Source organism: Ischnura elegans, chromosome 2 (assembly GCF_921293095.1).
Source record: "Ischnura elegans chromosome 2, ioIscEleg1.1, whole genome shotgun sequence".
NCBI lineage: Eukaryota > Metazoa > Arthropoda > Insecta > Odonata > Coenagrionidae > Ischnura > Ischnura elegans.
In genome coordinates, this window is record NC_060247.1 from 114,150,761 (window position 1) to 114,172,358 (window position 21,598).

The 21,598-nt window shown below is 39.1% G+C and overlaps 1 protein-coding gene across 2 annotated transcripts in view; it reads right to left on the reverse strand.

Annotated features, from left to right (window-relative positions):
- LOC124154436 (hypoxia up-regulated protein 1) overlaps window positions 1-21,598 on the reverse strand; it is a 42,620-nt gene that overhangs the window by 6,979 nt on the left and 14,043 nt on the right. For both annotated transcript variants that reach the window (XM_046528149.1, XM_046528150.1), the window contains exons 6-15: window positions 21,262-21,439; window positions 18,762-18,948; window positions 17,440-17,589; window positions 15,821-16,018; window positions 14,714-14,922; window positions 13,255-13,535; window positions 12,796-13,090; window positions 8,798-8,963; window positions 2,895-3,188; window positions 388-495 (exon numbers count right to left, since the gene is read on the reverse strand). In XM_046528149.1, the coding sequence (XP_046384105.1) occupies window positions 388-495; window positions 2,895-3,188; window positions 8,798-8,963; window positions 12,796-13,090; window positions 13,255-13,535; window positions 14,714-14,922; window positions 15,821-16,018; window positions 17,440-17,589; window positions 18,762-18,948; window positions 21,262-21,439 (2,066 nt within the window). The remainder of the gene's footprint in view (window positions 1-387; window positions 496-2,894; window positions 3,189-8,797; window positions 8,964-12,795; window positions 13,091-13,254; window positions 13,536-14,713; window positions 14,923-15,820; window positions 16,019-17,439; window positions 17,590-18,761; window positions 18,949-21,261; window positions 21,440-21,598) is intronic.

Sequence of the window (21,598 nt, forward strand, 5' to 3'; positions counted from 1 at the left end):
CCCAATATGCTTCCAAACCGCCGACGACAGCGCCGTTAGGTCCATGTTTCCCCAAGTGGAAGCGCGACTGTGCCCAGAGTTGTGTTTAAGGGGTTTGAGGGGTAAACGCGTCCATCGAGGCAACACTCCCGAGCCGGAATATGTCGGGAGATTAGCAACCAGTATATAAGGACCATGGTTAAAACTTAGCATTCTTCACACAATGTCTATCTAACTAAACCAACTTGGACAATAGCAAAATAACCATTGTGCAGAAAATAACTAAGTTGTTATTACTCCCATTATAATGATGATAATACAAAAATTTGAGCCAGTATTCATTAAAACATTAGAGAGAATGCTTTACCATGGATAAATGTAATACTATTGGAGTCAATGTACACTCACCTCCCGATCCAAAGCTGACTTCTTCTCACCAATGGCCTTGATGGTAAGTTTTGGAGCAACGGAAAGAGGCAGTTTTGACTGCTCCTCTTCCATCTTTGCCTTCCAGTCCTGAAACAACAGAGCAAAGAGGGTAACTTAAGAGCCTTTGATTATCTTGAAAGCATTCATAATTTATTCCAAACTGAGGTAAGGAAGAATAAACATCTTAAAACTTTATCTCTAACTTAGCAAATCAAGAACATCTTATACAACATAGTAGGCACTAACAACCTTTGGTTACATTCAACTCTCCACCTTAAAAAGCAAACCAACACTGTGGCCATCAAGTATCAAGTTATGGAGAATCATGGCAGAAAAACAATTTTCATTTTATACAGGGAAATAAAATTCACTTTGTACGTTCCAAACTGAATATTTATTACCACTGACCATGGTGACGATATACTGGCATATTTATCCGTAGGGAAAACATGGCTGGTATTAACCCATATAGTGCCATCGGCCCAGGGGGTATGTGACAAGAGTGCCAAGGACCGATCTATCGGCCGGGTTTTTTTACACTCACACCTTTTATTTATTGTGTTTCATGCAGCTTTGGTAATTATTTTTAGACTCAGACATGCTTTAACACATTCAGCGCAGAGCAAGTCAAATGACGTGGTCCTGTTCAAGCCGAAATATGGAGCAAGTCAATTGACGTGCTCTGCCGGTCGGGCCGGAAGCCCTTTCTACGCCTCCGTACGTGACTAATATCCACTTCCGAGTCTTCTGATCGCATGCATGGCCTTCAGCAAGCTTCCCTCTTTCGACCCTTGTGAGCCATTTGTAAATAGCAGTATTTGAACAGTAGTTATGATGCGAAAACCTCTATTTTTGAACATAGGTTTTCACAGCGAGAGGCATCGTTGCTATTGGCTTTCAGGAGCAGCTGCATGTTGTGTTTTGTCTTGCAAGCTTTCGTGTCCATTACGGGGTGCATCATCAGGTGATGAATGAAAATACGGAATTGGTTGTCAATTAATATACTCGTCCACCCTCCCCCATCAACCGGAGTAGTGGGAGAGGATGGCGACGCTGATGTCAGCAGAACTCTCAGCCCTGTCCTTGAGCAGACACAAACTAGTGATATTACATCATGACACGGAGAAGTCGGCTGTAGCGGAGCATGCTTACTCGGAAGACAGGTATCAAATTTTAATCAACGAGACGCAGGTGTTAGCCCAAGAGAAATTTTATCATACACGACTGATTCAGGAGGCTATTGAAATTGAGAAATGCCCCCAGAATTTCAACCAAGTTGACGGCGTAAAACTCAGCCAGACCTGGAAGAGAATCTTCCGGAAGAGAACACGGTGACTATGTTGCAAGCAAGGTTATTCACCAGCCTTGTGGAAGAGTCCACTCGCCGCTCAAGGACAGGGCTGAGAGTTCTGCTGATGTCAGTGTCGCCCTCCTCCCCCACTACTCCAGTGGATGGGGAAGGGTGGACGAGTATATTAATTGACAACCTTTTTCATTCATCGCCTGTTGATGCCCCCTGTAATGGACGCGAAAGCTTGCACGACAAAGCACAACATGCAGCTGCTCCCTAAAGCCGTTAGCAACGATCTCTCTCTATTTTTCTTTCTTATTTCATCGGACGATTCTGACGACTGTCATGAAAATCTGGCCCGCATTGAATGCGTTAACATACCGGCAGGTTTTGGGAGGAAATAAAAAAAAAATAGTTTCTGAAAATGCATATTGGTCTTTACGTAAATTTTTAAGCGCAAGCCTACAAATTCGCCTAAAAGCCCTGGCATTCTCCAGAATACCTAGTAAAAATGGCTGGCACTGAAAGGGTTAATAAATACATATTCACTGTGGAATATACAGAGTGAATTTTAATTCCATTTAATTGTGGTTCCACAAAGTGAAGATGGAAAACTTATAGTGTTCATTTTAAATAGTTTTAATACTATAAACACTGAATAAATACTCGTTAAGTAAGAACTTGTTACTCTATATTGAAAATATGTACATATATAGAAAAAGAGGTACAATTTCATTCAAGTGGCCACATATTAATCATGTGACTAGCAGTCCAATGTGCATGACTAGGACTGCTAGTTGCTTATCATACTCAGCAGTCCAGACAGTCTTGTCTGGCATTGTGCAAAAATTTTCAAGGAGGAGAATGACGTGTTGGTAGCTTAACTGACTGAAGCACTCCACCAGAAATTAGGGGATCCGGGTATGAATTTTTTCTCTGTGGAATTTTTGAAAAATCTGTCCAAACTCGGCAGTTGGCAACGGACACAAGGTGAGTGAGCAGTTGAGTGGTCACACTTGGATTATTAAAGATTTGAGGGTTTACATTAAATTTCACCTCCAGCCATATGAAAGCTGGTGAGTTTGGGAGGTGTTTTGTAGGGCTCTTAGTGTTGTAATGGTTAAGAACTTGTGGTTGGAAAAACTCTCGTCTCGTCAAATTTGTTAACCATAGAACATTATTCAAAATTTCTCACCTTAGTGTCTGAAATAAGCTTGCTCAGAGTGTCCAGCTCCACTTGCGTGAACGCACCGCCCTTTCCACCCTCACCCGATGCCCCCCCATCCATTGTTTGCGCACTCTTGAGAAATGACTCGGCAACTTCCACCAATTTACCAAGGGTGCGAATCTCCTCGGGTCGCCCTCGATGCTCAGCCACTCGCTGCAGCAGGGGTGCCGAAAGCTTCTTCAAGGACAGGAAGCGACTCTCGTAGTCCTCGAAGCCAGCTCCCATTCCTGGAGCTCCATCATCAGAGATCCAGTCAGACACCTAAAAAATGCAAAAGTCACTGAAGCTAGAGCATATGAAACACGCTTCTATTCCCAAAGAACTAAGAAAACGTAACAGAGATGATTGTCCATTACTACGCAATTTTTTATTTACACATTGCGTACCGGGGTATTGAAATTCCTAGGAACGCCGAGATTGGAAATACAGTGGAAGCCCCTTATAACGAGTACGGGATATAGCGACAAGCTCGAATTAGCGACAGCTACCCAAGGAGCCATTTTAAACCCTATGATTTAAATGTAAAATAAATTCGTATTAGCGATAATTGCTCGATTCCTCTCTTGTGCCATTCGTAATTACGACAGGTTGACTTTTTGACCACGTGCCACATCTCTGGAATTCAATGCTTTTAAAACGGCATTTTTTCCGCCAACGTCGACGTCTACATGTTCCGTATTCTCCTATTCTTCTTTCCTTAATAAATTTCTCGAGTACACATTTCATTGCTCTTTTGTCATCTCCCTCCCGCGCATCCGCAGTGAGGTTAAAAATTATTCCGCCCGTCTGCTAGCACCATGGCTGGTAAACGCAAGTCCTTGGATTAAAAAACCAAAATGAGAATTATTGCAGATTGTGAAAGTGGAGAGTGTTCAAAGAGTGAAATAGCGAGGCCATTTGGAATTAATACATCGACATTGTTCACTATTTTAAAGAAAAAAGAACAAATTCGTTCGGCAGTGCTTAAAGAAGGGCGTCCAAGCACTCAAAAACACCGGCGGCCCGGAGAGCATCCGCAGCTAGAAACTGCTCTTTTCTCGTGGTTTTGCCAGCAAAGAGCCGCAGGGATTCCTATCACCGGCCCAATGATGAAGGCTAAAGTTGAGTATTTGTGTGAGAGGCTTGGTGAAGACAATTTTAAGTGCTCGGATGGATGGTTTGCACGATTTAAAAATAGGAAGGGGATATCCCTTCACAAACTATCCGGTGAATCATCAAGTGTCGACGTTAATCCTGTGAAAGGCTGGGCTCCGGTCCTTAAAGACTACTATTTGGACAATTACAGCCCCTGCGATATTTACAACGCGGATGAGACGGGCATAAATTTTAACCTTCTCCCGAACTAAACTCTCGCCACTCGAACGGACCCCTGCAAAGGAGGGAAGAAAAGTAAAGACCGCGTAACTGTTCTTTTATGCGCCAAGATGGATGGTTGAGATAAGTTAAAACCGTTCGTGGTGGGGAAATCCGCCCATTCCCGATGTTTTAAGGGAGTTAAAACTCTCCCTTGCACTTACGAAGCAAATAAAAATGCTTGGATGACGGCTGCTATCTTCACGCAGTGGTTACGAGCGTTTGATGCCAGGATTGGTGGAAGGAATAAAAAAGTACTATTATTCATTGACAATTGCCCAGCCCACCCACCAATAGAACTAAGAAACGTTAAAATTGTGTTATTGCCGCCTTAAACGTTAATGCCATCAGCATTCCTATCAAAAAGTGTGCGCCACTGCCGCTAGAGGTCTCTACGTCCGCTGATATTGCGTCTGATTGCGTGAATCTCTACGAAACATAAATATTGCTAACAGACAGACAAAGAGTGGACTTCATTTATCATTTGTCCTTCTATTTATTTGAAACATTTTTCACCCTTTCCACCGAAGATAATTGATATGACTAATATGCTTTTAGATGCCGTAATGCTGTTCGGTTTCATGATTCCGATAGCATTTGAGTCGGCTGTTTTGAAACACGATAGTAAATTATTCATACAGGCAGACTTGAAGCATAAGAAGATTACTTCCACCTCCATTCCGCCGTTAACCTGAAAAAGATAGAATTGCAATGCTCATGTGGAACCCTAAAATTTTATCACGCTCCTTTCGTCACCCAATTGCAGCAGCCACACATCATTTTCATTACTACTCGGAAAGATAGAAGGTATGAATTTTTGAACAGATTCCGAAGTTTTAGCATTTAATAGTCTGATGCATAGCCATAACTGGTAGTTATGACATGTATATTTGGAGCATCCAAGAAATAAGGATAATAACAGCTCATAATGCACAGTTCAGTACGAGTGAGTCTGAAGCTGGGACTTTTAAAATCGACTTCTTAATGCCTCGGCATATAGCATCCTGCATAATTACATATGATTTGATCATAGATTGCAAGTGAATATGATCATTAGTGAATTAAATGTTCAAAATAATGATTTAAAACGGCTATCATGCTGCAATTTTCGCCTCTCGGCAGAAACAGCCGTGGTGACGCCTGATGAGTGATTTTTATGTGACGATGTAATTGCATTCGGTAACAACGACAACTCACTATAGCGACAGATTTCTCTGTTCCCAACAGCTGTCGTTATAAGGGGCTTCCACTGTATGTGCCTATTAGGGCGTAATGCCTTTGGTTTAAACATGGTTAAAAAGCTAATTTTTAGAATATAACTTTATCCAATCAAACGTTATGATGCATCAATTCATTATGAATAACAAACAACAACTGAAAATGTACTAAGGAATACATATTGTACGCTTAAAAATTGTTTAGGTTGACGCGCCTAAATGACGAGAATCTTCGTCATCCGTCCGGAACATTCGGGAAAAAAATGACGAGAATTCTCGCCATCCGTACGCAACGTGTTAAATGGGATGAGACTGCAATCAGGGGAATTTATTCAGGCCTAAATGCTACAGTCTCATAGTTCCCCAACGTATGTAAAAAAAACTGCCCATCATCAAAGCCAACTAATCACTTTACCCACCTCAGATACTGCTGACATAATTGATACACAACAGAAGTAACTAGTTTCCATAATTTGAATGCACTCTTTGAAGATATCTTCAAAATAATTTATTAAAGTAGAACTTCTTTATTATGTTTTTGAAGGGACCACAAAAAATGAATGTGCTACTCAGGAAAACATGCTAACCAGGGAAGTAAATCATAGAAATTGGGGCAATTTCAATCTATGGAAAAGTCGTCATAATTAAAATTAGTGTCCAAAGTTCTTGTAGGATCACCTTCCTGAACTCTTTCCACAAATAAAATCAAGATAATTAGCACTAAACTGCCAAAAAAATACCATGTGGACGAAAATCACAATGCTTTCATAGATTTCCCAGAGACATTTACATGTAAACGTTGTCATTCTCTCGTGATTTGTGGTATAAAATTGGACAAGTTTAGCTAGGTCATTTCTTCTTTCTCAGAGATTACTCGTAGAAAATGACTATTGGGCAACATTTTCTTTACCATAAATCCCGGCAACAGCCGTACACATTCATTCTTGGAATGAACCCATATCTGATGAACTCCAAGCTGTGATTGAAAGTGGCTCCTTTCCCCCTCAACTAAGTTTTAGTGTTGACGAGATGATATCATTTTGGAAAAGAATGCATTCTCGTTCATTCATTTTCTGGGAAGGAAAACCTGGGTCAGGTTTTAAGGCTTTTAAAGACTGTTTCATGTAGCTGCTAATGCCTTGGAGGACTTCACATTAAAATGATTTATCATTCATAAACTCTCGTAGCTATGAAATGGCATTCAAAGTAGCATTTGCCTGTCATTTCGATGAGCGACAAAAGGGCTTGGGTGACACAATAGTTGTTTTTAGACTGGTTTGAAAAATTGACGTCAACTGCCGGCAATGCATTACGAACCCCTGAGATAGCAATGTTAGCCTACCCGCACGACAGGAGGGAATTTCAAAAGCACATACAAATTTTTTTAACGTGAATTAAAGTCTTTGAATGCGTGCCCACTATCTTTAAAGATACTTTAAACTATAAAATTTATATAAATAAGGTATTTTAATGCTATTTATGGGAATATATATCGTTTAGAGGGTCTTAGATACCCAACACCTATGCTACCAGGAACACATCCCTATCTTCCCAATGTTAAAACGCTCTCGTATAACACAAATTCATATAGCGCAAAGACCCCATGGAATGCATTCCTTGCGCTATACAAGACATGGATGTATTAGGAAACGACTTGCGGTTTGCTTCATGGCAAATAATTTAGCGTACTACCCAGTAAAGCACCACTATTTAAAGCGTACTAACTAAATAGTTTTACTTGCATTTCACTTGGATGGTACCAGGAGATATCGCCACACTAAGGCAGAAAAGGAGCTAACGAAGAATGTACTAACCAAGTTCCACTGTATTTACATATTTTTGGTGTTAACTCAGATGGTTCTCTCTGTTATATTTTAGCGTACTCAAAAACATTCAATAGAAATTACCAAATCTGTAAATTTATTATTTCAATTGCACACAAACAGAAAGTTATTTTTTTCCCACGACTTCAAGCAAAAGTACAATACAGGAGAAGAACCAGGCGTTTCATTATTTGATTTCTAATTCAAGCTATGGCAAACCAACAATTCTTTACTAAGTGTTGCTCAATGGTAACTGTATATCTACTGCCTGCCCCTTCAACAAGAAAATCCTTGAAATTTTCTTTATTTTAGTACTCTACAAGAATTTTGGGCTTTGCTCTCTGGCTGTGGTGCAATTCGCACAGCTTTGGCTGATAGTCTCTTATTGTTCGCATCAGTCCAGACTATCTCCTCCAATATAGTCCACAAATTTCCAAAGAGGAGAATGATGCCTCTGTAGCTTAAATGACCAAAGCACTTGACCGGATATTGGGGGATCCAGGTTTGTTGCTCAAACAAAATATATGGAACAGGTACAGAAGGATGTGAAAGAGAAAATAATGCATAGAAGTGAAAAGATTATTTGAAAAGCGAATTGAGTGGAGAGCTGTATCAAACTAATATTTGGATTGTTGACCAATGATTATGATGATTCAGTTGTCTAATACCACTTTCCTCACCTCCGTGAATCTTCTTTCCTTGAAATTGTGTCTGCCCTTCATTGACCCCACTAACCACCCATAGTAATATCTTAGACCCTACTCTCACTTAAAAGCCTTAAAAAGTGAATGCCAATTCAATACTCACATACATTGCACTGTACATCCCCGCCTGCACATTTCTTAACTGACACCTTCTACAATAACTCTAAATCCCGTCTTCCAGCCTCCCAGAGATCACTTTTCAACTGACAAAACCTTAATAATAAAACGTTATTGTACTTTTCCACACGATTTAATTAATACGACCGGTTTCGTCGCAGAGGCGACATCATCAGGTACAGAATCCGTTATAATAACAGTTATTTTGTTCTTGTTTATCTGGTTGGTATCGTGTGGAAAAGTACAATAACGTTTTATTATTAAGAATGGATTTTCACAAAGTAAAGCCAGAAACAATCAAGTTTATTGACAAAACCTTGTTTAACACCATTTCATCTCCCTAACCTTCCCTGAATCTTAATCCTTCCTCCCTCCAATCCCTTCAGAACATTCAAGAGCCAGCTTAGAAAAGCCTTCTGATAATGAATTGAAACTTTATTTTTCTTTACATACAGATTATTTTTGTTAATGCTCCATAATTTCAATTTTTTATTCAATGTAAAATTTGAATTATGTAGCTTTTTTTTAAAAAAAACTGAGTTGAAGAAATAAATTAGATACAAAAAAGAAAATAAGGATAAAATAATCCATTTGCCACAAAAATTTTTCGGAGAGAAATGGGAGATCAAATCAATACAAATGGAATTCAAGCTCACCTTGGCACACTCCTTGAGAATGGCTTCTATTTCTTCCCCAGTGGACGCAGATGAAAACTCCTCCTGGTCCATCCTCATCTGCATGTCAAAGACAAAGCTCTCCAGAGCATTCATGGCACTCTCCGTACGGTGCCTTGCTTGGTCCTTCTCATTGAGGGACTTGATCCTGAAAAAATGTATACAGCACACATAGAGTATGGTTAATTTGCAGAGGAAGGAGATAACATCCCTTTGAAATCTACCTGAAAATCCTGGAGTCTCCATTAAGCCATCGATTAACTCTAAAATTCAATACTGACAAGGTTAAGGTACCCAAACGTCAACACCTTGATTTCAAACTTAAAATTGTGACAGAAAAAATGGAATTTTATGGTAAATGCTTCTGCTTACATAACTAAACGCTGCAAACACTGCATAAAAATTTTGTGTTAACATATGATCATCAGCTAATGATCTAACGGAATGTATTAATTTAGCCTCCCTTCATTTGCGGAGAAAACAATTTGCCATTATTTTTCTATATTGTTGTTGAATAATCATGTTATATGCTCAACTTTGCTTTCCCTTGTATCCCTTAGAGATCCAATAGTTTCATCTTATAGCACTTCATTGTTCACAATTCCTTTTTTAAGAAATGACTATTCTTTTTTCTTGCCTCTTTTCCATGCAATGAGAGATAGCAATGCTAACAGTGACTTGAACTTTTTTCCACACCATCAAATACTTTTAATTACATTGTTAAGTCAACAGTTAGGTAAATGAGAGACACTTTTATAATTATCGCCTTCTTCCTAATTATTTTTTGTGAGCCTTGGTGATTTTGTATTCACATCATGCCTTCCTTTTGTAATGGTCTTTCTTATTGAGTTTTGATTGCATAATATTATGAAGTCTTATCTTTTCTTTTTTATAATATTGTATTGGTTTATATTTTTTATGTATTGTAATTTTGTACTGGGTTTCTATGCCCCTTAATAAACCATATTATTATGATTATCATTATTATTATCACGAATTGTTCCTGCTGCTTGTGCAACTCGGCTGGAGCTGAAAAAATTTTGCTGCCCATATGAGGGAAAATGGCTGAAACATTTCATTTTCTCAACAATATCTGCTTAAATAATATAAAATTGTTTGTTTTATGTAAATTATGAGCATTACAAGACATTAAAGTGAAAGTTTGGGTTATCCTTGTTTTCCGATTATTCGTCTCTCCCCATCATTAGCCCGGATAATCGGGAGTGTGCTGTACACCCATGTCTCGTATAGCGCAAGGGATGCGTTCCTTGGGGTCTTTGCGCTATACGAATTTGCGTTATAGGAGAGCGTTTTAACATTGGGAAGATAGGGATGCGTTCCTGGTAGCATAGGTCTTGGGTATTGAATTTCCTCTAAAACATATATATTCCCATAAATAGCCTTAGAAAACATTATTTATATAATTTTTTATAGTTTAAAACATCTTTAAAGATGTATGCACACATTTGAAGACTTTTATTCACGTTAAAAAAAATTCTTACGTGCTTTTGAAATTCCCTTCTGTCGTGCGGGTGGGCTAACATCTGCTATCTCAGGGGTTCGTAATGCATTGCCGGCAGTGGACGATTTTTCAAACCAGTCTAAAAACAACTATTATGTCACCCAGGCCCTTTTGTCGCTCATCGAAGTGACAGGCAAACGCTATTTTGAATGCCATTTCATAGCTAGCGGAGTTTATGAATGATAAATCATTTTAATTTGAAGTCCTCCGAGTCATTAGCGGCTACGTGAAACAGTCTTTAAATGTCTTGAAGCCTTCCCAGGTTTTCCTTCCCTGAAAATGAATGAACGAGAAAGCATTCTTTTCCAATAGAATATCGTCTCGTCAACACTAAAAACTAGTTGAGGGGGAAAGGAGCCACTTTCAATCACAGCTTGGAGTTCATCAGAAAATATTGTGGTGACTGCGCTATCAACACTTGCAGATTCACCTGATATCGCCGCACTGAAAATACCTGCTTGCCGTTTAAATTCTGGAACCAACCGGAGCTTTCACTAAATGTCTCGGAGCGATTACCACTCTCGTCTTTTTGTGCTGATTCAATATGAACTTTCCGTATGCGTAGACCGCTTAGTTGAAGTTGGTGCGGCTGAGGTCACTGATGTTTTAACTTCGTCTTTATTCAGAATAAGGCTTCGTGCGTTTAAACTTCCGCGCAATATCGCTTTGACGTTCTCCATTTTCAAAGCAATTGACCTATATCAATTTCTCTTCTAGGTATATGGTTTTTCTTGATAAATTCTTGATTTTTCTACCCGCATTCCTATTTTTTGCCATTTTCTCTTGGTTTTTACTCTGCATGGCTCTATCGAAATCACCTTCTACTGCTGAACTGTGTTCTTGAGACGCAGAGGGCCTACGACTGCGGGGAGGGAACAAAGCTATTGTGTTTGAGACTCTATAGGGGACCCTCTTATATGTTGGTGCTCTTCATGCGCAACTCAGCCACCGCTCCATTTCTCCCCCGTGAATACCGATGACCTTGAAGGCTTTAGCGTAGACCCTCTACCTGGAAGTCAATCGCCCGATAACCTATGACGGCAAAAATTACGTCTCAACCAGTATTGCTTAAAAAAAACTCATTTCCACTAGCCCCACGCTTAATTAATGATCTAAATTAACTCATTCTGTTAAGGAGACGAGATAAATTACTTCGGTAGGCCGGCTATCTAGACCCAATGACGAGTAATCCTTTTGGTCATTGCACAGCAATGGATTTCGATTAATATATAAACAAAAAAGAAGATTTGAGGCTAGCAATAATATTTGTACGCGTAAAATGATAGAAATTTCGTGTGTACTTAGCGCAAGTTCACGTTTTATCACGAGAGCGTTTAAGATTTTTGATTAGGCTACACTGCGTTGCAATGTTTCCCCGAGGAACGAATTTGAGCCATATCGAAATTGCACTATACGAGACATGGGTGTATATGTATTATAACTAGTGATGGGTCAATTCCAATCATGCATCATCACTATGTAATTAAAATATAATTGTTAAATTTCAGAACCAAACTTATTCATCTTCAAAGTCACCACCGGACCACGGCATGGAAGAAACGATAATTCAGCTGATTAAAATGTGTTTTGGTTTTACGATTACGTGGCGCAAAAATTCAAATGACTGTTAGAAGCACAGTCTTATATAAAGTTGTGGTTTGAAGTACATACTACTGGAATCGGAATCGATTTTCCACCTAGGTAAATATAGTTGAGGACCTCAAATCCGGAAAGCTTGGGACCAAAGGGTTTCTGGATTTCTGGTTTTTCTGGTCTTCAGCACATGGAAAAAGTGGTACACTTTTATTTTGAGAATTTCAATGCAATAAAACTATAAACCATGGTCTGTCAAACTACCCCAAGAAAGAACTTTCATCGCCTTGTATGGATTCAAGTACTACATTGAAGGAGGCAAAAAACTTGCCGAATAAGTCGTCAAGTCACGACCATAGATTCCGCAGCATAAATTATATGTGCTTAATACTGGATGGGAATGAGCAATAAATACATCTTTTTCTTCATGCTCAATAGCATTCATTGATGGCATTCCTTAGCAGACGTTGCTGAATCTATCGATACCTTCCTTAGTCGGACAGTAAATCTGTGCAAATGCTTCTATGTTTTGTTAATTAATTAATTTGTAAATGCGTTCAGGATCCTGTGCTCAATATTTGACATCCCTGTGTGTCCCTGCCTAGGTTTTTAGCGTATGTTCATAGCTTGTGCTAACTTCCTAATCGTCCCAGAATAAGGCCCGGAGAGTGGTGTCACGAGGTGGCAAGTCGAAACACTACGCAGAGGAATTTTCAAACGTTCCGGATTTCTGGTTTTCCACGTTTCTGGATTCCGGATTTGAGGTCCTCATCAGTACTCATTTTCGATTCCGATTCTTGGCATAGAATCGAGGAATAGAATCGACCCATCACTAATTATATCAATGAGAGAACAAAGGACTCACTTTGCAATCGACTGCTCCAGCTTTTTCCCTTCCAGGTCCAGAACGTCCAGCCTCCTCTCCGACACCTCAACAGACTCACGCATCACCACCACCTTGGGAGTGAGGGGCTTCTTCTTGCCGTCGGCCTCCGCACTCTCGCCCGTCGCCTTGGTGCCATTGGTGCTGCCCTCTGAGGGGCTCCCTTCCGCCTTCTTCTCGCCATCTTCCCCTCCTGCCTTGGCACCCTCCTCCTCCTCTCCTCCACCTCCCTCCGGAGTAGTCTCATTCTCAACCTTCTTGCTCTCCTCCGCAGAGCCTACACACAAAAAATCCACCACACACATTACCAAAAAAAAATTACCAATTTAGGAGGAGTAACAAACTTTGACAAATATGTGAGTGAATTTTAGTGAAAGTGAAAATTATGAACTAAGTGTATTCTGATCAGTGGACCAAGAAGAGAGAGAGGGAGATACTAACCCGAGAAAAGTTTGCTAATGGTGCTGCCGAGCTTTGAGAGTGGTGACTGCTGGTCGCTCTCCTCCTTACGCTTGCGCTCTTCCTCGGCAGCTTGCTCCTCTGGCGACAGTGTCTTCTCGGCCAGCAACTCGGTGTGGGCCAGAGACAGAATGCCAGAGTCATCCATCGTGAAGTGTGCCTTCACACCTTTCGACTCAGAGCCAGGGCCACTGAGCACCTTCTTCAGTGCTGACGCAACTCCGGAGATGTGGATCTCCGTAAGGTTCATCCACTTATCCACTCTGCGAGCAAGACAAAATATCAGGGGGACATTTCAATGAATTTCCAGAAATATTGGCACAAACCATAAAAACGTGGCATGTTTTACGACTCCCACTTTTCTAAGGTGCACACCTACAAGGAGAAGGAGATAAAAACAATTTTCCACTCCGGACATCAAAACATTTTCACTGGGCTGGAACTTCTCACTCCATATTATCAGGCACAAAGGAATGATGAAGGGATGAAGAATGTGAATGCATATAATGATGACATATCCCCACCCAATACATAATGAAATGAGCATCCAATGACAAAACCCAGCCATTCTGTTTGTCAAAAGGGTAAAAAAGATTCCTATATAATCAAGTTTTCAAAGCTTTACTCACCATACCCAGGACGAGAAAATGGTACGTAAAACATTGAAACCTAGGTTATAGAGAAATCTTTTTTACCCTTTCACTATCTCAATATTGGAAAATTGCTTTTGTTTCATCATTTACGCTAAAATTAATTCTTATATAACCTGCATCTGAAGATTCATTTCTTTGAAAAAACCCAGGTAGACTTAATAAAAAAAGGCAGAAAATACAGTTAGCCAGATCTCATTTATTCACAGCCCATTAAGTTTTGCCTTCCATTAACGACAGATGTATCCGTCAGTAGGTTTGCTGACAGAGAATTAACCACCCATACATATATGCATTTAAGACTTTCCTACACAAGCAAATGAACGATCTGTCACTTTTTTCTCCTCCCAAATGCAGCAGTTCTTGGTTTTGGGACCCAATTTGCACACATCCTCATGAAAATAAAGTTATATCAAAGGTGTTCACCGACACTAAAAGTTTCATAGCCACAGCATCTGAGCATATTTTTTGTGGCATGTATCACTAACAACATTGATGGTTTCTATAGCTCAAATTGGTCACTAATAGTATAAGATTAAGTTCCAAGGATTCCAAGAGGAGCAAAACTGTGATTGGCACTGTGGCATGCACCAATTTTTGGTGTCAACAGCACCCACCTCAAGTCTCACATTTACTTACAGCTTTAAGCACGAAGAAGGCAAGCAATAGAAACCATAAATTAGAGATCAACTACCAAGGACAAAATCTATGCAGACATAGAACTGCAATTAGGAATTGAAGTTATTTACTACAATGCCTCCCACATATAGAGTATCAAAAGAACAACTCACTCATTGTCAGCAGTCTGTCCCTCAGACAAGTGGTCAGTTTCAGGCACAGCCTCACTGACGCGGAACACAAAGTCATCTGTATGCTTGTTGAAGGTGAGGATCTTCTTCTGAGGATAAGGATTCATCGCTCCAAACAAAGTTCTGCGAACCAATTTGATACCCTTGCCATCTCCACCCTCTTTACCCTCCACTTCACGCTCAAACGTCACCTGCAGGGACGACAACAACAATCACACAATGCATCCACTGAGAGCCACGGCACCAGAGACATTTCTCATTTGACCTTTTCAACCTCATTTCTAAGAGACTCTGCTCCTTCCATCAGACTAACTAATAACAAGACAAAGCCACACACTGATTTTGATATTTTCATTCTCAATGGTTATCAGAAGGGGGGATATTGATGAAATGGATACAGGTTGTAAATATTTCAGCCAATCTCCAATATCATTCCAATTGGGTTAGAGAAAGTAAAGGTATATGGTGAAAAAACTTTGTCCTCAAATTCTGAAGGCTGGTCGATGGACGCCATTTGCATTAGATACGTAATACGGTTTGTCAAAACACATTTCCTATAGCATTATATCCTACACTGTCATGAAATTTTCTCTCATCGGAGATAACTGCTTTGTTGCCCAAAGGGTGGTTTTTTTTTAGCAGTCTCCATCATGATATTAAGCACTATGGCCACGATAATAAAGGAAAGGACGGAATAAAGTAATTTATTATTTAAAGGACGGATTAAAGTAATTTGGTTCCTTCCAAATATGATATTTTAAACAACCATTTCATTACTCCCCATTCACAACAAAAAGCTGTAACAAATATATTCCCTACCTTTTTCTTCCTAATACCTTCACTACCCTGAGAGAAAATGGTAATTAAGTGCTTGTGCCTTCTTCCAAAAATGAATCCACAAAAATTAAAGGGGACTATACTCAGAGATAAAGAGAACTCCTAGCTTTTAAAATGGCAAGGCTATGAACAATAACATTGACTAAATTCAAAGATATGACAAAGCTGCAAAGGAACAGATTTCCTCCAATCATTAACCTACCATCAGGCTCACTTCACACCCATAGCACAACCAACATGGGGAATATTTACCTGAATGGGGAAGAGGACAGCATCCTTGGTTATAAACTTCTTGACCTTGAAGCCAGCGCTGAGATCAGCTGCTCGATACACGGCCCCCATGGCTGCGGCCTCGTCTGTGTTCAAAGACTTGCCCAAATCCATGCCTACAGCCTTGGATAATACCTCCTGCACACGAGGTACCCTCGTCCCAGCACCAACTAGAATAACCTGTATGGTAGCAAGGACATAACATTCCAAAATATAGAAAGCCATAGGAGTAGGAGTTCTTGAAAATTTCATTATTTCAACCCATATTGTGTTCTTAACCCTTAAACTGTGGGAACTATTTTAAACGCTTTGTTTTTCTGGAATGACCAGAGGGAGTTAAGCCGAATTAGCAATCCCTCCATGAGGGAAAATGCACTTGGGCTCTACCAGGATGGCAATAAAAATTTTGGGAAACTTAAGTTGGAAGTCGAAAAATGGCCAAACATTTGAAAACACTTTACCGCAGACAGCGAACAAAATGTTTAAAAACGTTCCCACAGTTTAAGGGTTAATAATCACCTTCCCAAAATAATGTCAAGAAAATTAATTGTTGAAACAATTTTAGTACCAAAACTAGAAGTAAAAACTCAAATAACCATAACGATATATCCCCTAACACTTGTCCCAGTTACAAAAGAGATTATTGGTGAAGTCTCACCACAGGAACCAAACCCCAGTCTCTGCCCAAAAGGCAATTCTATCATTCATGATGGATAAAACATCACTGGTGTTGGCAAAGAGTCTAATTTTCCTTCTCAAGATATAATAGAAGTGCAGAAAATTACGACGAATCAGCAAAATGCCTTGATTTCTAGTACCAACTTCACCAACCAATTTTTTTTTACTGCCCTGAGGAAGAAAAGTGTTTCACTGACTGTTATTCAAGTTCTGTCCTTGTTTCATTTAATCCTTGTTTGCTAGACATACAATAAGAGTTAATTTCTACCAGCGCATAAGCAATGCAACTTCCCCCACCTCTACTTGTCCCACAAAGAGGAGGCATATGCCAGTGGCAGATAAAAGGGGGTGAGGAGAGACAGCCACCTCCCTGGTATTTTTGGGAAAATTTAAAAGAGATTATTAAAGGTGCTCTTTCATTAAAGTTTCTATCTCACCAGCTTAACAAACAATTTTTAAAATATTAATCCCGAATATCTAAAAACCACTTGCCCATGCATACTAGACCTCTGAGGAATTATTTTGGAGACGTAATGCACATCATCTAGGGGCCACAGAGAGGAAAGCTCGAAACAAAACCGTTTTGACAACAAACCTACTCATTACTTCAACATAAATGTTAAATATTACATGAAAACACAAAATAATACGTTTAATTTTCCCAAAAATACAATATGAAGGCAAACTTTTCCTATTTTGAACCCTAGCACAGGCTTCGTTGGATGAGTTTAATGCGAGACATTCATTACAGCAGTTTTTCACATGCAACATCTATTGAAATTGTCAGGGACCCTAAGAACTAAGGATATTTCCTCAGAATTTTGCTGGGTGGGGGTCCATTATATTAGGGATTTACTATAATTCAATGATTAATGCTTTCACCAGAACAAACCCATGAGGTAAAATAGAAAGATGATAATAACCTGATTGATCACATCCATGGTCAACCCAGAAGACTCTAGGGCTCTATCGACAGGGCCTTTGACACGATCAAAGAGATCAGAGCAAAGTTCTTGGAACTGGTCCCTCGTCACCTGCAGTTTGAAGTCTATGTCCTCTATAAGCCCTTCAACCTGAAAGGTAAAAAATGACACAAAAGCATAAGCATAAAAATTTACAAGAAAATCCAAATCAGAAATAAAATCTTCCTTATCTGAAATTAACACAGAAATGCACTTGGAACATTACAAATAGAGTAAATCTTCATTTACCAATTCTAACGAGGGGAAATTCCAAAGGGATTATCATAAGAGACACAATCTATTCATGAATTGTTATCAGCACTTTACTGTTTACTGCACACGATGCATTGATAAAATAAATGTTTGGATAAAGCAAATGGCAGGAAAAGGAGATTAGATAAGGGTAAGAGACGAAAAGTAATTGTAGGAACTGAATAGGGAAGTGACACAGAGAAGCCAAAGAATGCTTTATACAATGAAGGATACTTGTAGTTAAGCCACAAGCAATGTCACTGCCTAAGCTATGGTGAATCATGCATTTTTGTCAATACTTTTTTTTTCAATTTACTACCTGACTAAAAAAAAGACACACTGTCCCAAAGAATAAAGAGGGATTACTAATTATTTGGATTTTAAACATGGTGACATAGTCCATGTTAATAGATATTTTGAGGTCTTAATCACTCTTCACCATTCGAATGTAAATTCTACCCTGATGACAAGGAATGATAGAGGAGTCTGTCATCATGGACAACCTCGACCAGTTGGAAACAATGCCTCACATTCCAGACATTAGCCTCAAGCATATTGATTAAAATCACCAAACTCCTTCACCATCCTTAGGCCACTCACTAACTCCGTGATTCAACCTGAAGGTTGGTACGGATAGGTGAGGGTAGAGAACACGCTGGAATAAGCCACAGGAACAAGAATTCCACAAATTCAGATTTGGATGGAGGGGAAGAAGTCCTTTTCCCTGGGCCACTTCAAACAGAGTTTTTGTACAGGAATTTCTGAAGGGTTCACCTAGGGTTAGACCCAGAACTCATTCCTCAGCAGCAAACACCTCTACCCGCTAGACAACAAAACTCCCCCACTCCAAGGTCATCATTTAATGTCAGTGGCTGATTTCCAAGCCATTTGGCATGTAATGTCCACATTTCCGAAATACTAAATCATGAATTTTATATTAAATACACCACAGAATAGATTATTTTATTTTAAGTAAACCATAAAAAGTTTGTATTGCTAGAATAATCTCATCTAAAGAATTGCAGTCCCACCTGAGCATAATGGTCCTGATTGGCGCTCAGCACATTCTTGAGACGACCAGCCTCCTTAAACAGTTTGGCGAGAGCACGAGGGTTCGTGAAAACGTCAGTCTTTGTCTTCCCCATCGAATTGAACTTGTGGGCTAGGAAGTCCCTGAGTCGGAGCTGCATCTCCAGTCCACCAAGCGTGCGATCGTACCTAAAGAGTAAATCCATGAGAAAAAATATGCCCTCACAAAGACCAAAAAGAGAAAACTCATCCACCTTAACCTGGTCAAAGACAACAACACTGGCAGAGTCACCAATAGAGAGCAAGCTTCTGAGAAACTTTTTCCTACCATGGGATCAATACATGCTTAATGTGCCAATAGGCACAGTGCCTACACTAAATTTGATTTCATTCGACTGTACCGTGCATTTCAGGCGGTAGTTGTGCGATAAATTCAAGATATTAGTCATTCTCCACTTTTCAGAATTATGTACAAACTTGCAACATGTGCGGATAAATGTCTAATTAGAGATCTATACATTGAAATTACCTTGTTGAGAGTGTTTATTGTTTGGCTTAATTTTACAATTGGAAAAAAAAGAATAAAACTTTGTAAGGTTCACTTGTATATTTAAATAAGCACGACCCGGGTTTCGTAATGCAGTTACATCTTCAGGTAACTACGTTACGAGACCTGGGTCGTGCCTATTTAAATATACACGTGAACCTTACAAAGTTTTATTCTTTTATTTCCAATATGGAGAGGTTTCACAGAGTCAAGCATGAAGTTATCAGTTAATCTTATAAGTTTAAATACCCCTGCCACGCACCTATTGAGGTGGCTTTCGGGGTTCTATGAAGTTGTAGTTGCACGCAGTTGTAAAAATAAATGTAGAAGCATCCTTAATGTCTCATTCTCTAAATAAAGGCACATCTCTGATTCTACCACAAAGATTATTTAGGAGTAATTCTACAGACAAAGGCATGTATTCCCACGTCCTTTGCAACATAATGACTAATACAAGGAAAATTAACTTACATCACTCCATATATACTCATTAAATGCCTCATAGTTGCTTCTTGAAACTAAACATTAGAAAAAGTAGTACTGTGAAACAGTGGTGCAGCAAGGGGGGGTTTTGGGCGATAAACCCCACCCCCCAGAGCTCAGAGAAATTTTTAAGTTTAATCAGTTTTACTTAATTGGATTGATATCACTAATAGAATAGTGTAAGGATTAATAAAATATCCCTCATAGAGCCGTAAAACTCACCATTTTGAACCATTTATCTAAAAATTCTGCAATTTATTAATCTAGCACCTACCACTTATCCTCAGGGGTATTCCATACCCCACACACCCCGGTATTAGTTGCACCTAAACCCGCCCAGCCTTAATTCCTAGCTCAGCCCCTGCAGTGAAACTTCCTCTATTGTAGAGGTTACAATCCATGATAATGGAGTGAACTATAAACTTTCCCCTTTTAAAGGAAGAATTAACCTCATGAGTTCACAATAATATTATCAAATAAGTGATTCAAATGGAGAGATACCTCTTTAGACAATTATCCACAAATACTGTAAGAATGCCCACATTTTTTAGAAAGGAATTATTAAAATCCTACAATTTATTACATAAGTATCATTGGAAACAAAAAATAAAACAAAATAAAACAAAATAAATTTTTTTTACACTTTGTCATACAGACATTGACATATCTACAGTATATGTCACTAATCTACAATCACCAAGGGGTGATTGTGTATCCTTGAAAACCAACACAATCTAATATGAAATGTAAGTTTCAATAATTAATCAAATATTTTTGTTTTATTGAATAAAAGAGCCTGCAGTATTTATGTTGAAATCCATTTTCTTGGTCTATTATGTCTAACTGAATAACAGAAATGTAACGGGAAATTTTTAAATATTAATTAGGACTCTTTTCTCACTATCATTCATATAAGAGAGTGCTATTACAGTCTAAAGAAAGGGGAGGAGTATTCATAATCACACATCAAATTACATTTCTTACTCCAAAATATCTCAAATTTACAGCTTTGGTTACAAAAAATAGAGGAGCTTAAGGTAGCTTCAGTGGTTAACACCAGTATAGCTAACATCAGAACCCATGCAAAAAAATTCTGAACACCCCTATGCACACTGAATTAAAATCATCACGGTACTTCTCTGGAATTTAATATATGTATGAGCATTCAATTCAGACAGAGGTTATTCTATTCAAACGATTAGTTAAGAACAATGAAGACTACATGATGATATAATCGGATCTGTCTGAAAACACACCTGTTTTTAAAGCAGACAAATGCAGTGACTGGTACCTATATAATTCCAATCATTACACAGAGCCATAAGCCATGCTAATACATACTACTTTTAGGGATGAAATAAAGTAAAGAGAACTTGCGACTGCAGACATATCCATTTTGAATAACTAAATGGAGGCTTGCAAAGAGATGTGGAGAGAAAATTAATCAAAATCCGCAATGTGGTTTCACTTACCCAAGGCCGATAATGGAGACTTGCGGGTTGGTCTCCAGGAATCCTCTCTCCTTTGTCTTCACCATCTGGTAGCTAGCAATGGTGGCTGTGGTGCTAGATGCTCCCATGTCGTAGAACATGATGTACTGAGCAGTTTCATTGAAATCCTTACGGCGAAATATTCCATAGTTAAGGGCAACTGTAATAAAGAAGCCACAACAAAAACACTATCAACAGAGTGATTTCAACCACTACATTCCCAAAGCACTAAGAAGTCCAACGAAAATGATTTGAAAGTCTACGTAAATCAAGAAAGTTTCCATAGAAATGGATTTATGCTTTCACATGAAATATTTAT